The 18,099-nt window shown below is 34.2% G+C and overlaps 1 protein-coding gene across 9 annotated transcripts in view; it reads right to left on the bottom strand.

Moving 5' to 3' along the window:
* The window catches only part of EPHA7 (EPH receptor A7), a 222,669-nt gene that overhangs the window by 146,073 nt on the left and 58,497 nt on the right, over positions 1 to 18,099 (bottom strand). For all 9 annotated transcript variants that reach the window (XM_069077251.1, XM_069077252.1, XM_069077249.1 and 6 more), the window contains exon 4: positions 1,001 to 1,156. In XM_069077251.1, coding sequence (XP_068933352.1) covers positions 1,001 to 1,156 — 156 coding nt within the window. The remainder of the gene's footprint in view (positions 1 to 1,000; positions 1,157 to 18,099) is intronic.

Raw genomic sequence — 18,099 nt, 5'->3', positions numbered from 1 at the left:
TTAATCCAGGACCCATTACTTTTTAATCAGACTTCAAATCCATACAAGTTTCTCATCAGTTTCTCATTTTATTCATCTTAATAATATATTCTGTTAGATACATGTGCAAAACCTATTGAAAAATCGTGCTTAGATTCCCTAGATACAACTAAGTATTTATCCAACATATTGATTTAACCCTCAACTGAAGTCCTATGACCCTGGTTGACCCTGGATTCTAAAAAGGTATGCAATTTGATGATAAGCTCTGGAAAGTTTCAATAATTATAACAATTACCACAGGCATCTGCACAATAATAGCAGCTAGCATTTGTATAGCACTTTTAGGTTTACAAAGCGCGTTATGTATGTTATTTTGCTTGATTCTTACCCCCAAACCCTGTGAGCTACTGCTATCATTGTGTATTACAGATGAAGAAACTGAGGCTGAGAGGTGAAGTGACTTGTCCAGGGTCACACAGCTAAGTAAGTGTATGAGGTTGGATTCAAGCTCATGACTTCCTGACTCCAAGACCTTACCCCATATACCTTGTTGCTGCCAGTGTGCTGTTAAAAGGCAAAGGCTTCCCAATACAGCTCAGAAAAATTGACTGCCTTATCTAAATTTGTAGAAGCTTATCACCAAAAGCCTGGAGACCAGGTGATAATCTCTTCAGTCCACAGCAATTCCAAAAGACTCTCCATTAAGTCTGGGAGGAGAAGTGATCTAAATTGGTAGAGACATTATCTAGAATAATGATATCACCAGCCTTTTAAAGCTTTGCTTTGAAATAGTGGTTTGGACCAGGTTATATCCTGCCAGTATGAACCCTATACTAGATTACTTCAGATTTTACAAACTCTATGTCTATTAGCCCAATTTCACCTTTTCACATAAAACTTTTTAAAATAGAGTAACTTTATAGTTATTTTCCATATCTTAATGAAAACACTATCAATAAGTGAGACAGGCTGGTTAAACAATAGCCTCATTTTTCCTTTCGTGATTGTGTTCACTCACTTGTGCAAGCAACATATGGTGGATCAGAAATAGCTCTGTAATACCCATCTTCACAATCACATCGTGAAGATCCTTCTTTGTCAGAAAAACTGTGAGTTGGACATCGAGAACACTGAAGATCTTGTGAAGAAGACTTGTAGAACCCCCGGCCACAAGCTAAAGAAGAAAAGCATAATGAGATGGTAAACAAAGGGGAAAGAAAAACATGTTTTATTTCAGTAACATTTAATACAAGTGCACCAAAATGAAAAGCAAGAACTCATGGAAAAGTAAGCCCTTTATGCTGAATTATTCTTTTCCACGCTTGCCAGGAACCTGATTTCATAGTAATAGCTGCAAAATGCAGACAGAGAAGCAGCCACCACTGCATAGGCAGCTGGTAAGCAGTACCACTGCATCATCAGCTGGCATTAGGAAATCCCCGAGCCTTGGTCCTAAAGAATGAACATAGAAGAGAAGCTGCTTGTGAAGACCTACTTTGGATTTCAATGTCAACAAACAAAGCTCCTTTTACAGGTCTCCATAGGCGCTCTCTGAATGTGTGTGTGTTTGTGTGTCCATACATACACACCTATATTTACATCCTGTTATATTATTTTTTTACATTTTAATTTCACTCATAATGAAAATTTTGGTAGAATTTTTTTTTCAGGATGGTTAAGATAATAATACTTTTAAATTCCTTTATGAAAATGTCCTCAGTGTCCCATTAAAAATTTCTTTTAATTTTAGTAGACTATGTTATAATTTTTTATCAATTCAAACTATTCTATTTCAGCTGTTTTTTTTTTTTACTATCTTCATCCTTACCAAGCCTGATGAAATGCCATGAATAGAGGATGGATTCATCATCAGAAACAAAGGGGTGCCATAAATTGAAACAGATTATAACCCTATTTCACCTTTGAAGAAAAAGGTTAAAGGGTCACCCATGCTAACAAAGCAACCACTGTCACTCAGAAACACCCAAGAGTACAAGATTCCTTGGGCAAATCCTAATGAAGTTTCGACCTTTTTAATTGCTCTACCTCAATTAAATCTATTTGCCATTAAATCAGATAACAAGAATAAATGAAATGTCCATGTAGACAGTTTTAAACATTTAAATTTTCTTCAGTTAGTGCCTTTTATGGGGATGTTCCCCCAATTCACACCTATACTGAGGGCTGGTCCCAAGAGGTTAGCTGCCTACACTCTCAGAGTTCTTGGAGGAGAAGCCAGGTCTCTAGTACTATCACTCACAAGGCCCCATTGATGTGCTTTCTATTTCAATGAGTCAGCAGACAATTAATGTATTGGTAAAGTATATTTACAAAAGTGGTATATCATTAAAGTTGATTAAAAACAAACAAACAAAAAAAAACTGACTTAAAAGTTTAGGGCACATTCTCTCCCAATCATCCATTAGAGAATAGCCTCTGACCTTGGAGAATACATGTGGCCAAAGGGTATAAACTAAAGTCCTGGTTACTAGAATTCCTTTCTTCGGTCCATAACTAGCATTCCTCTCTGGTGTGCAAGCTGTCTCCTTCCTCAGGCTTCTGTATCTGTCTGGGTTAATGTTTATCTATATTTGTTCTTCACAGAATTCTTCTCCTGGTTCAACTTATTGTGTCCAGTCTCTCCAATGACGTAGCGACAGAGAGGGAAAGGGCGAAGTGTAACACTCCCTCTGGCCTGAAACCCCCTGGTACAGGTACAAGAGTCTGAAACCTCGAGGTACTCTCTCTAATTCTTGAAGTCTTCTACTACCTAACTGCTTTTCTATTAGACTGCCTTCTGCTGAAATGTCTGTAGCTATCTAAAGTCCTTAGAAACATGGGGTCAGTTTGTTGAGTTAGCCAATCAGTTATTTCCTTCTTGATCCAAATAGATTCTTATCTCATGAAGAGATCATAAGGCATTTAAAATTTCATCATATCCTTTCACTGATTATATTTTGGTGGGGGTATGAAAGAAAACAAATTTTTATTAAGTGCCTACTATGTGCCACACACTGGGCTATTGCTTTATAAATATCTCATTTGATCCTCACAATAACCCTGGATGGTAGGTACTGTATTATTATCCCCATTTTACACTTGAAGAGACTGAGGCAGTGTTTATGTGACTTGCCCAGGGTTACACAGCTAGGAAGTGTCTGAGGCTGGATTTGAAATCATGTTTTCATGACTCCAGGTCAAGCTCTCTAACCATTGTGCACCTAGCTACCTCCACCTAGTTTTGTGGAACAACTCCATTATCCTTAGAACTTAAAATGTAATGAAATAAATAAAACTCCCCTCAAAAATTAATTGTAACTAATGTGATTTCCAAAAGTTCTGAAAAATATTTGCTCTGGAATTTTTTTTTTTAATTTTATTCTCAAAGATATTATGCAGAGATACCAAATTTTCAAAGAATTGGCATCCTAGGAGAATATTGTATCAATTATATTAGTACAAACTGATTAAGAAAATACAAACTAAAAGGAATCATACTATACACATCAAGGTAAGACCCCATCCTCTGCCCTCCCAATTAGATGTGATATCTTTCAGGAGAAAGCTGTATAATCTTGTGCTTGAGATATATACTCTAGGTCAGGACATACTAGAAACTTAACACATATCAAGTAATAATTGTAATTATTTTGGAGCAGATTTGTGATTTCATTAGTATAGGGAACTTCTCATGAGTAATCTTTCTCTGCCAATGTGGATGACAGGAGCTACAACTTAGTGTTTCAGAAAGTTGCCTGGGAAACTGAGAGGGCAAATTAGTTGACCAGGTTTACACAGTCACCAAGTGACTGAGGCAGGTCTTGAAACCTGGTACTCTCTGGCTGAAGCCAGGCTCTCTAACCACTGTGACACAATGACTTTAATTTTGAGAATGATAAAAGTTGAATAGACATATCTCTGCCATATTGTTTTTATTTCAAATCTTACTTTTGGCATCTTTCCAAATATTTAAATGAAAACTGAAAGGGAGGGTGGTGTCTAGCAATCTTAAATGCTAAACTGTAGAAATGAAAGTGAACTAAAAATAGAAATTAAATATATTGAAATACTGGATTCACTATCACAAAACAACCTGCTACTTTATCTTTTATTGGCTTCCTTGGTTTCCACAATGATTAAAAAAAAAAGTGCTGGTAAAATACATTAGTCCCTCTAGCTTAGAGCATTATCGAGAACAGAAAGCAGCACAAGAGGCAAAGAAATCCCTGGTGAGTCTCATTTTGTCTTACTCAGCAGGAGTCATTACAAATCAATGGTACAGAGACACACTAAAGATATATTAAAGAAGTAACAAAACAAAAATATAAATTCCTTAAAATATTTCTCAAGGCATAATCTCAACACTTAAAAGAAAGTTCAAATGCTTTTTTGAAGCATCCATTTCCTATTAGAGAGTTCTGAAGTTCCAACAGCTCGTTTGTATGAGCTAAAGTCCTTTCTTCTTGCGAATTCCATAGGCAGTCACTTAGAACACTGCTCACCTCACTCTATCTCTAAATGAGGGACCTACGCTTTGAAATTTAATAACTATCTCTTCATCTTGGAGATTTAATGACATAAAAAACAACAGTACAATTCTAGCATATTATTTAATGACATCAAGAAGTGCTTTCTGATCATTTCAGGAGGAAGTTAATAGGGATTCCAAATATTAAAGAATTCTACAGATTATATTACTATAAAATGTATTTTAAATATATACTGTCTTGATATATGGTCTTTAGAGTCCATAAAACATAACATAACTCCAGATTCAGGAAGGAAACACCTACGGATTTATGGCTTTATAATACAAGGTTTTCAAGATTCAGCATAGAGGGCAGCAACCCATACAGCTAACGCTGCAGACATACAATCTATCTACCCTATTCATTCTCCCTAATAACTTGTGGCCTGCACCCTCACTAAATCTATCATTAAACAGGTACCTATAAAATTGGCAAAGCTAATTTGATTGAACAGCTAACCTCAGTCTTTCTGCTCAACGTTGATATATACATATATATATATGATTACAATATTATAAAAGACATGTAGCTATCATGAAACAGGAAAAAGAAACCCAGTTGTTACTCTTTCTATAATATTGTTTTAAAGGCCAACCAATTGTACTTGATTTTGTTTTTTCTTTTACTTAACACTTTCTTTTAGATAATATTGAAAATAGTAAAATCTAGGAAACCATTTTCATGAAGCTTGTAAAGAGATCAATACACATGATGATTATGAACTCTTACTGAAAGCATATGAACATAAAGTAAGTCTCTTGATAAGAGTTTTGGTTTAGAGCTAAAAGCGACTATAGAGATCACCTAGCTAAACACCCTTTCATTCTACTGATGAGTAAACTGAGGGTCAAAGATTACTGCTTACCCAAGATTCCTCAAGTAAACAATAACAGTCAAGATTCAAACCCAATGATCCTGACTCCCAGCCTAGTGTATCACAAATTTTCTCTCCAGATATAGTAGGGTTATAGTATATAATTTCTGTTAAATGAATGAATTTTATTTAATTGTTAAGATTAGAATTGCGGAGGAGAAAAATCATTGGAAATATCCTGCAGGTAATGAGAGATTCAGGGTTGCATTAAAGAGGATAACTGGGGACAAAGAGGTAAATCTGAGGATTGAATCCATGCATGTGGATAGGTTCCCCAATTGCCTCCCTACAGATTTAAAAAAATAATAAGGCCAATTTATTTTCTCTTTGAACTCAGCTAATTTTCCAGGAAGTACTGAGAGAAATCTTTAAGTGTAATTGTCCTCTGACACCATCAGCACACATGCATTCCTTATATACATGGATAACATATGCAATTCATCCAAAACAAACTTCCTAGGAAGTAAGCAGTAGTATAGCTCCATGATAACCCATTTATCCCTTTTGTCCCAGACTTCTTCAATAGTTGTTAGCTGCCTAGAACCCAACTTTAATAAGAAGAGCATGTGCAATGTTGGAAAGTCAATGTTACAATAAGAAACATACTATTTTAATTTCCTGCCTTTTGAAGATTTTAGTTTTCTTAAACAACTTTACATTAACAAATATAATAATGCAACAGTGTGATAATTGAAGATTCTGTTGGATATACACATATTTACATATGTAATCTGACTGTAAAACTTTGAAAGATTTTATGTATGTAATATCTTGCCTAGTATATGAATGGCAGTGTTTTACAGTATTAAGACAGAGGCCTGGGTTTGATTCCTTCTTTTCTTTCAATCCCTGGGGCCTTAATGAATAAAACAACATAAAATCATTAGCCTACAGTCAGAAGCTATAATCTTGTCAGATTTCATAAGCTAAGCAAGTTTGGGTCTGGTCAGTACTTAAATGGGAAACCTCTAAGGAAAAAAGGAATCTGTGAAACATATGTACCTTTTGTAGAACAGACAGGGGCTCTTTATCTACCATATCATCTCTAAGTTTGCAGTTATTTTTGCACATTTTCCACCATTTAAAAAATTCAGTGTTTCATTTTCTTAAATTTTTATGTGGAAACATGCTATTTGTAAGTAGCTATATGAATTCAAATTATATATGGCATATAAACTCTAGGAGGCCAGAAAAAATTTACAAACATGTTTCTCAGATAATTCTTTTTTGGAAATTTGGAAATCAATAGTATAGAACTGTTTCATTATATCCATGATATTGAGAACTAAGCTATCCAAAGATATATGAATTCATGTAATTTAATCACTAAAACCATAGGAATATGATTCTCCAGTGATTTATCTTCAAACAGTCACTATACTTTAATGGTTTGGGGGAGGGAAGGAGGTGATTTAGGAAAATTGAAAACTTCTTCCCTGAGACTATGGGTGTAGTCAGCTCTATCCACAATAAAAGGATTTTGGTAAGTACTCCTTTTCCAGTAAGAACTGCCTAGAAGCCAACTCCCTTTTCTCTACCTGGATTATCCCTTTTCTTTACCCTGGCATAGATTCTAAATCAGACCATTCCTGGATCAACACACTGAACTGGGAGTAAAACCAGGCTAGCCTGGTCCTATAGTCAAAAAAGTTAACAATCATTTATTAAGTGACTACTATGTGTCAGGCAGAGCTGTGGCTCAGTTCTGTCCCCCTTTGATCTCAGCAAAAACCCTGCAGTCACAATGGAGTACCCAGACACCTCCAGAGTGTCATTGAGAGACCACATCCTAGCTGCTTCATCTCCCTCCATTTTTCAAGACCTACAGGGTATTCCAAAAGATAGGCTGCAATAAGTATATAACAATAGATAAGTTAAAGGAACTAACTTAAAAGAACTGGTATTTAAGTTAGTTGATTTTGTGGTAAGGTATTTTTAGACAAGAATTGTGTGAAGATTCCTCCGCTAACATAACTTCAGTTTTGAGCACTAAGAAATTCCAATGTCATATTTCAAAAAAGCATTAACCCATCCTGATATGTGTATATATGCCAAACAGAAGGATAGACAAGACACACATACACACACACACAGAGACACGCACACAATATGTATTACTGTACTGGGTGAGATTTTAGTCAGATTTAAACACATTATGTATAATATAAGAAGGATCTGTAAATTCATTAGAGCGAGGAACTCCCTGAAAGTAAAAGTTAAATACGAGAGAGTCGTATTTAATAATATAAATATATAATAATATAAATAGCAGAGAAGTCCTGGGAAGTTGTCTGAGGCATTTAAATCATAAATCACTTGCCCAGGGTTACAAAGCTAGTATCAGTAGTGGGAACTGAACTTGTCTTCCTGATCTCAAGCCTAACACTGCCTACACCCAGTCATGTTACCTCTGTATAAGATAGAGAGATTTTTTTTTTGTCAGAATATTATGTTTTCTCCTCCTGGGTTAAAGTTTGTTTCCTGTTTCGAAGGACTGAAATGCAAAGTTATTTAGATGTTGTTAATTTTATGTATTTTAATGTATTAAATCTATTTTAATGACTTCTAAAAATTATTACTTTATCAAACACTAATTCTTGTGAGTGATGTCCTGTCATCATGAAAAAGTAAGTTACTGTCCTGTTTTCCTGAATTAAATAATTCCTTGACCCAAACTAAGTAGACTCTAAGGAAGAGGAGGACTAATTGTGCAGCAGATATTTTAAAATTAACTTTCCCAAATGGCTTGCTACATATATGGAATCAATTCCACTTGCTGAGTATCTGTGATTTTTTACACTAATTAATGGACAAGTTTCGTTTTTCCCTACCCCCCTTTTCTCCTATATCACCAAAACTCTTTTTGAAACAATTACTGGTTTCCTTTTCTCCTTTCCACACACACACCCTCCTCCTTGATTTTTCTGAACACTAGAACACTACTATACTAGGCTTCCTTAACTCTTGTTCCATTTCCAGACCTGTAATTTTAAGCACAATTCAGCTCTACCTTTTCTATAGAAACTATGTATGTGTGTGTCTGTGTGTGAAGTATGAAGCTTAGCAGATGTTTCCTGGCTGAAGTTATGCAGCTGCAAAGAGTTTATTAATTATAAAGTATAAATGGGTTGTTCTGTAATTGAAACTCTCTGGATTTTCATACGTTTTAGAATTTACATACATCCATAGTCAGGGATTCTAATGAAAGCTACTATATTATTTATTGCAGATGGGCATTTTAACTAATGCAAGAAAGGCAGGCTGTCTCCATAGGAGCTTTCAAATATTTGTGTCATATTAATGTCTATGATTCTATAATGTAAGACGGAAAGCACAGCTTGCAGAAACTGTACTCCCACTGCTCATACTGCTGACCTCATCTAGGATGGACAGGTCCAGATTCTTTATTTTAATCCTATTGACAGTACCTCAGTGGGAATAATTACAAAAGTCAGCCTCAAATCCAGACCTCCTGTCACTGATACACTATGATTTTTCACATTGAAAGTGAACAGCAGGCAGAGAAGATGAAAACAACATGGTGTAATGATTATATTAAGATTTGTCAGGGACCTCGTATATTAACCTACTAAAAACTTTTGACAGTTTGGAAAAAGATGCATGTGAAATATTAAGTTTGTGATCACAGGTGCTGAATATTATTAAAAGAAAATTTTAAAACAGAAGAAAAGTTCTTTCAGAACAGTAGGATCATATATATGGAAATGTAAGTGTATATAGAAATATCCATATATGAATATATAAACATGTGTGAAAATACAGGTCTTTGTGTCATTTTATTCAAGCAAAAAATCATCATGCTTGATTATGGCCAAGTACTAGAAAGACATATAGATGCAATAATCAGCAACTAGAATTTTGGTGAAGGAATTGCAAATTATGAGGCTCAGTGAAAGAAAAGGCAGACTATTTGCAACAGCATGTAGAGGTTCTCATCAAATGTGTCTGTAGAGATGCCTGGTACCTTTATGGACTTGAGCATTAGTGGAAGAAATCCTTTGGAGATGGTAGAAAATAATAGTAACTTTTTGGGATTTTTATACCCAGTGGTTGAAAAAAGTAAGCACAATCTAATAAATCCACAATTAAGATTTCACCACTAATAGAAAAAGAAACAGCAACAAAGATAGAACATCTCATTTCTCATCTAACTCATATTTGTTTATCAAAGAAAAATGAGACAGAATAAATATTGTCTTGTCAGAGCATCTGTTATAATTTCTACAACTCTTAATGTACACATATATGTGTATCTATTCTAATTTACAAAGATATAAGCTTATAGTATTATATTTGTAATTAACAATGTCAATAATCAATGTCTAGACATGAAGTATATTTCCTTTATCTTATACATTTTTCGGTGAAATGGTAAAGACTGTAAGTTTCATTAAAAATAAATTTTTTTGGTTTTATGGTTAAGCATAAGTAAATACAAGTCTTTTAACGGTGCCTCAGCAAAAAGTGTGAATGACATATCTAAATAGGGCTGTCCAGTGTCTGCATACCATCCCTGACAATGTTTGCTGTTCCTGTCAAGAATCTCTGACTTGTTCCTCGCCTCTCCAGCTCATTGTGCCATTGTTGTCAAAACCTCTATGATATATTCAGAGATGTACACATTCTCTTTTGAAAAATAATTTTTCTATTGGTAACATTTGTTTACACTACCTACATTTTTCTCTCTATCCTTACCCTAGGTCCCCCTCAGAGAATTACTTTCTAATAAAGACTTTTTTTTCTGAAAAGAGGAAGAAAAAAATACTTTATCAAAACTAAGCAATATATCAAACAATTATTGTATAATGTTCCACATCCACAGTACTTTTACCTCTTCAAAAAATCTGGGGAAGATGTGTTCCCATATCTGTTCTGAAATTTCCAAGATGCAAAAATTTATAAAATCTGTCTTCTTCAATTATTTAGTGAAAATTGTAGTTTTCCTACAATGATAAACTCAAACTTTTAATACAAAGAAGACATATGCTATTTCCAATAAACTATACTGGAACCTCCTTAAAATAAGGTCTTAAGGCCTCTTGCCTTGGAAGCATTTTACAACTCAAAAATGCATTATGATGTTGTCATTTTGGTTGTTCAGTAACTTCCTTGGAGAGAGCTTTAGAAAATCCCATCTTAAGACTAAATTCCATTTGGTAGAAAAGAGTATTTCCTGATCTTTCAGTGCAATAAACTGACTTAACAAGAGAATTAAATAATACAAAATATTTCACTGACACTTTTGTCCAGTGGCAAAAGCAGCACCCCTTAGAAGCCATGCCACCGTGAATGGGGGCAGGGCAGAGGGTCATGCAAAGGAAAAGGTTTTTACTTTGCAGTTACAACATTGGTATAAAACACCATCATGAATAAGAACTCAAAAGGCAAAACTGGCTATTACATTAATAATTGCCTCTTCAAATTTATCCTTCCTTTTAATATTTTTGACTAGAGATGATATTAAGATATATGTAAACTCAAGTCATTCTTCAATCTTTTTAATATAAATTGTTCTACGTGGTTTTGAATAGGTTGAAAGAAATAAAACTGGAGCTCCTTCTAAATAAGGACATTTGCAATCCCAGCAACAAAAGGCTTTATTTCTTAACTATCAGTCCCTGTTCTAAAATCATAATTCCTGGAAAATTGTATAGTATTAAATTTCTAAATAACATGATTTATTATAGTTATTTGAGGAAACAAAGTATGGACTGTGATTAGTAATGACTACTAATATTAATAATATAGTGCTTTAAGTCTTGCAAAGAACTTTACAAATATTTAATTTATCCTTACCAAAATCCTGGGAGATAAGTTCATTTTACAGATGAGGAAACTGAGGTGAAAAATTTTTTTTTAATATGACAATCCAAGAATTTTGAATCCCACATTTGCTTTCTACCCCACCTTTAAACTTATGGGTCACTTTCTCAACTATCAGAAGATATGTACAGGAAATGTAAATTTATTCACCAAAGGCTTTCAGTATCAGCCCAATGACAGATTTAAAGTAGGCATCAGTCTAGTTAAGTTTAAAGAGGCTCATCCCCAGAGAGATGGCAATCAGATGATTTTTAGGGAGAGGAGATGTGACCAAGATTGTCTTCTAAGATGCGAAGGAATTGTATGCTCCATTGAGAGAGGGATCTATGGAATCATAGATCTTTTGAAGCCTTGAAGTAGAATTCTTTCTAAAGAATTTCAGATTGATCTGCATGATTTGCTTTCTTCTATTAGCATGGATAATCATTGGGCTATATTTTAAGCTAAATTATTTCCTGAGACTATCTAGGTTTACAAATTATTTGCTTAATTTTACATTTTTAAATTTATCAATTGTTCCCCCTCAATGATTTATGTAAAATGTCCTACTCACATTTTCATCTCACAAAGACTCTTTGTGAGAAAGCAAGTTTATTTTCTCATAACAATTAAGCATAAAGCCAGTCACAAAACTTGAAAAAAAAAAAGTACATTGTGTTTTGGGGTTGGAAGGGGAAAGGAACAGTTAATAGTAGACATCCATGGCTACAGAAGATAGTTCAGGATAAACATTCCCTCCTCCCGTTGAGGCATTAAATACTGTCTAGAGACACAAGAAATACATATAGAGTTACATCATCAACCACATTTGTACTGTGAAGGTATGAAGGCAATGATTAACTGCTCGTTCTCTTGTTAATCTAGGCGTGAACCTAATTATATTGGAAAATGCAGGGGAAATTCAGAGTTATTTTATTTTGTTTTTCCAGTTCATATCTGAGTAGATGATTTATTTTTTTAATGCTTCACAAATCTGAAGCAAATAACACATAAAATGCAAGCTTTGCACCCCATTACTTGAGCACAATATCTGGCATATAGTAGGTGCTTAATAAATACTTGTGGAGTAACTGTCTAACTGAGTGACTTTTAGGACCTCTTATGCTACGTACATGCAGTCAGTAGGCAATGTGGTAGAAAGAAAAGTGCTTGATTTGGAGTCGGGAGAGTACAGAAATCAGCTTTGTGACATATAAGACACATGACTAAGCAAGTTATTTAACTTTTCTGAACCTCACAGGATGGGGATAACAACCCCTATGGTATTTATATCACAAGACTATTGTAAGGTTCAATGATAAAAGTGCTTTGTAAACCTTAAATGCCTATATACATTTCAACTACTTATGTATTATTACTATTATAACTACTATTAAAAGTGATTTGTGAAGCAACTTGTGACATTTGATATGACAAAATATAAATATTAATATAGCATATTTAAAGATATTTAATATATTCTACTTAGCATGAAAATTCAATTTAAATGATTTCAATAAATAAATTATTTTTATGGATGACTCGTCAGAAAGTAAGTAGTGCAGTGAATACAGTGCAAGACCTGGAGTCAAGAAGACCTGAGTTCAAATTTGAGGAAGTCACATTCTGTTTGCCTGAATTTCCTCATTTGTAAAATGAGCTGGAAAAGAAAATGGCAAATCACTTCAGTATCTTTGCCAAGAAACCCCCATAATAGGGTCACTAAGAGTAGGACACAATTGGAAGAACTGAACAACAACAATCTCATTAATTAGTTGGTTCTTTACCAACTTCCAAAGGCCCCTGGCTACATATTTGGAGATAGCTTTTGAGTAGGATTGTAAGACTATAGATTTAGATATGGAAGGGACCTTCAAAGGTCATCAAATCCAATCTCCCTCATTTTACAGTTGAGGAAATTGAGGCGTGCCAGGGAGATTAGGTGACATTGTCCAAAGAGACACTGGTAGTCACTCTGACAGTCCTGGAAACAAAAGTTCTGACTCTAAACTCAGAATGCTTTTCACTACATCAGGCTTAACAACTCATAAATGCAAAGAGCCTGTAGTTAGCTTAGTTAACCCTAACAAAGAACAACAACAACAAAAAAACAAAAAACAGGCCTTATAGAAACATTAAAAAAAAAAAGAAAACCTCACTATGAAACTGACTATCCATCATCAGTTTCAAAATAGTTTTCAAATAGTTAAATGCCACCATCACCAGTCTTCCTCCACAACTAATTTTTTGAGGTTTTCCCAGCTGATTTAGTCACCTATAAAATGGGGACAAATCAATCCTACTGACCTAACTCAAAGAAGTGCCTTGTGGAGGAACTAATTGATCACCCTGAAGCAGTCTGAATATTTCAGGAACTAAATAATCATTTCTGTTATGTCAGTGGAATATTCTATATAGATCAAAGGGAAATTAGTCCTCCCTGCAGCATGACATTTCTAAGATGATGCATCAGAGGGATCCGGAGCTCCACTCAAGCCTGAATACTTGCAAGTAAAATGAAGTAAGGGTGGCAGAATGTAGCCTGATGAAAAATCGCCTTTTATAGCTCAATTCTTTTCCTTAAAAAAATTAGATTTAAAGGAGCTAGCAAAGACATAGTCCACAATATGCTCAGTAAGAAAACTGCTCAGTAAATACAGAATACTGACATTGACTCCATAGTTCCCAGGAGGCTGAAATTGAGAAAATTTGGTCCATCAACTGTTTATTTTATTACCATGATGCCATAGAGTAATGATTTTTTTTTTCCGACTGAAATGACTACTTATTTTTGTATCATCAAGACATAGTACTGAATCCTGGTTTAGCCCATACTAGTAAAGAAAAATATATATCTTCCTCCCCACTTCCACTCCCCAATATAGCACACTTCTAAATTTCAATGGTACTATAGACTCATAGCTCTAGAAAGGGTCTTTGAGGAATTCGTCTCTTTTAGGAATGATACTTGCTGACAATTCTGCTGGTACCTGAAATTCCTAATTATACAGAGTGATTGAGAAATGACGCATGACAATGAGACAAAAGCTAAAATAAAAAGAACCTACAAGAAGTGGCTCACAGAGTAGATGTATCAAACAAGGATGGAGATTTTTTTTTTTAAATCAGATGTGGAGATGTACGATAAAACAAGTTGGACATGTAGTAAGATAATATTATATTTTCCAAATGGTTTAATGATTACTAAAATTTCATTTGCTTTGTTCACTGTCATTACTAAAAATGATTTATTTTCAAAAGGCTTCTTTCTCTTATTATTTCATGCAAAAGTCTTTATTGTCAGTTTAAGCAGGACTACTTTAAAGAACCAACGGCAATGAAAGAAAGGAAACTTTGGAAATAATTCTACTGGATACAGGAATGTATGTTTATAAATCCATTCCATCTTTTCTAAAGATCCTCTATTCCCTAAGATCAGTCACATAATATGCTACTTTTAGCATTATACACTTGTCAAAAATCACCTATTTTCCCAATGGCTGAATCATTGGTTCTCTTTAGCCTTATTTCCATGGTTGTCAGACTTTTGGGAACGACTTAGGAAAGCGATACGTTTTCCCCTGTCTGTATTAGTACAGGAAGACATTTAAAGCATTCACCATTTTAAAGGTCCCAGAAATACTTTCTCTCCAAGTTGCACTGAGAGACAGGACAGATGCCAAGTCTTGACAAACAGAGGTGACTGAGTCAATAAACTTCTAAGATAGAGCGGTGAGAGCAATGGTTGAAGTGGGGAATGAACCATTTCATAATATTGTTAAGTAGAAGGTATTCCTAAATCCTAAAAGATGCCACTGCTAAGGTAAAGAAATAAAAGAAATAGCTACACAGTATATAATAGGTTAGACAAAGACTTCTATAAAGGTCTTTCTAAGCAACTATTTAAAAGCACCAATTTCCTCCATTTAGGACCTTGACAGGAGACCATCTTTCTTTCAGTATTTACAAAATTCAAATTCACCAAACACAAACTTCTGATATGAGCTAGCTTAGAGTTCTGTAGAGGAAATATATAAAATGGGCTCACTTATGTTATATTGGAGTCAGTAACATCTAAGCCATTATTGGAATAAGCATTAAATTCTTATAATTACATTTCAATTGGAAAACTCATAGAGATGTCTGTTGATGTTTTGCATTATGAAAAAGTCATTTTGATTTATTTCTTGCTGGCTCTTCTATCATTGTTAAAACAATTATTGTCAAGTAAATGAAAACCCTAATTCAAAAGGAATTTGTCCCAGCTTTTTTGCTATTATTTTACCAAAAAGGCTCTTCTATATATATGGCTGTACCTACAGAATTTTAACAAGAAAAATACTTCTAAATCTCCAGGGTAAAATGTTTTATTTAATAAATCCAATTCAACAACTTATCAAGAACCTATTAAGTGTCAATACTATATATTATTTTGAAAAAGGTGTTGAATTTGGAGTCAGTAGGGCTGGGTTTGAATTTTGGTTATCATACTTAATACCTGTGTGACACTAAACAGGTCACTTAATCTCCTGAACTTAGTTTCCACTATTTGAAAAATGATTATTTTAGACTAAATGACATGTAAGGTACCTTTCAGCTCTAAATCTATGATCCAAAGATAATGTTAGGCCCTGGGAAAGAAACGAAGATTAAAAACATTTTTAAAAGAATGATCCCTGTCCTTGAAGAGCTTAAAATATAATAGGGAAGAATATGCTCAGCACACTAATTATCATATCACATGGAAGAACTGATTAAAACAAAAGCAGGTTAGAGAAAAGTTCATACACAGTTCAAGGAAGGAGAAATTTTCAGCTTAAGGAGGGCTTCATGGAGGAGGTGACACCTGAGCTGGCCTTGAAGGAAGCAAATGGTTCTATAAGACACAGATGTGGATGGAGTTAATTAAAGGCAGGAAGAATAGGCTGGGAATGCACAGAGATGGGCCAAGGAACAGCCAGTCCAGTTTGGTTGAAACATAGGGTGCATAAAAAGTAACAAAATAAAATAGGCTTGGAATTGGGAAGTTGCAGCCAAACTGTGAAAACCCTTAAGATTTATTTTACAGTTTGTGATTTGGAAAATAAAGCCTCCTAGCAATCTTATGAGATATGTAGCAAAATATTATTATCTTCATCTTACAAGTGAAGAAATTTAGGGGGGGGGAAGTGAAATGACCGAACCAAGGTCTCACATTTACTAAGTATCTACCTCACAGGGTTGTTGTGAGGCTCAAATGAGTTAACGTATGCAAATAACAAATAAATGTTAAGTGGTGGCAATAGTAACAATAGCATGGTAGAGTAAATATACAATAGTCAGAGATTACATTTGAATCCAGATCCTTCCACTCCAAAGTTTGACATCTTTTCATTTCATCATAATAATGATTTGAAAAGGTAGGGAAGAGAAGTGCAGAGAAAATGTTATTTCATGTGTTAATTAAAAGGCTACTACTGACTTTGGAGAAAGTAATTTCAATTAAATGGTAGGGAAGGTAAAGATTTCAGGGGCTTAAGAAGTAAGGAGAAAGAGATTGGAGGCAGAATATTGTCTTCCATCTAGAAATCCAATGGTTAAGGGGATAAGAGAGAGGGAATAAAGACTGGGTAGCTGGGTTAAAGGAAATTATTTTTTTCTTGGTTTCAGTTTGTTTTATTGTGATTTTAGGTGGAGAAGTTTTTAGGGGACAGGGACATTACTAAGGAAGATTGAAAATGAGACAGAGAGATAGCATGATCCAAGGAATGAAGTAACAAACAGACAGAGGAGAAGAGACCAAAAACATATGTAGAGGTGTCAACTATACCAAGAAAAAAGGCCACATCCTTTGGTACTAGAGGAGGGAGAGGAAGATAAAATAAGAAGATGAGAAAAACAATTTTATGATGTGGAGGTAGGCAGGTGAGGAAGCCTTGGAAGGATGGTGTCAAACTTGTCAGAAATTTAGGAAGCAAGGTCATCTGCTAAAAAAGAAAGTGATGGAATTGGAAGCTTGTGGGAAGAAGTTTGCATTTTCTTGTGGGAAGAGACTATATTTTCTATAAATAAAAGTCTTCCAGCTCTAAATTTCTATGATCCTATAAAGATATTTAATTGGGATTTCATAAAATTCTTAAAGTTGTCCACAAATAAATTATACTTTAACTAGGAATGGGCGATTTAAAAAATGCAGAATTTAAATAATAGAAATAAGATTTCAATTCAAATTATATCATTTATTTGTGAATGCATTCTCCAGACAATAAATAAAATAATTGATTGAAAATTTAGATAGAAACACTGATTATCCCCCTTAAAATAATATTTCAAAAGCACAAAATTGGGAAAAAATTAGAATAAGAGGTATTTTTAAGAAATACTGATTTGTTTTTCTTTCAAAAGAACACTGAATTGCTTAAATGAAACCATTTAATCTAATGTTAGCCAAAACAGCCTTGCTTACAATTTTATACATAATACTTAATCAAATATGAATAATGAGAGTTTGAAAATCTCGGTTTATATCAAGTAGAAGACAGAAAACAGGGAGTGCAATAAAGCAGTTCAAAGATAGCCCTCAAATGAAATGATAAAGAACATACAGAGGAAAAACAGATGACAGATTGTGAAGACAGAACAATCACAGATGGATACCAGGTGGGATGGATCAAACAATTTTTAAGTGGCTTATTTTTCTTTTTTTACTTAAATAGTGTCTTGTTGTATAAAAGTTCAACAAAGAACTGATAAGAAAATCAGTTGTTAATGTGTCTGAATATACAGTGTTTTTCAAAGTCAAGGAGAAACTTTGTGATTAGTAGCTAAGAGGATAATCATGTATCTTGGAAAAGTATGTATGCAAGGTAATTAAACACCTTTTGTGGGTAAATGAATGCCCATGGAAATCTG

This window comes from Petaurus breviceps, unplaced genomic scaffold (genome assembly GCF_028583685.1).
Source record: "Petaurus breviceps papuanus isolate PSGF00001 unplaced genomic scaffold, PetGlider_PUasm1.0 90977, whole genome shotgun sequence".
Classification (NCBI taxonomy): domain Eukaryota; kingdom Metazoa; phylum Chordata; class Mammalia; order Diprotodontia; family Petauridae; genus Petaurus; species Petaurus breviceps.
The sequence above is the reverse complement of the archived record's forward strand: the minus strand, read 5'-3'. Positions and strand labels throughout refer to the sequence as shown.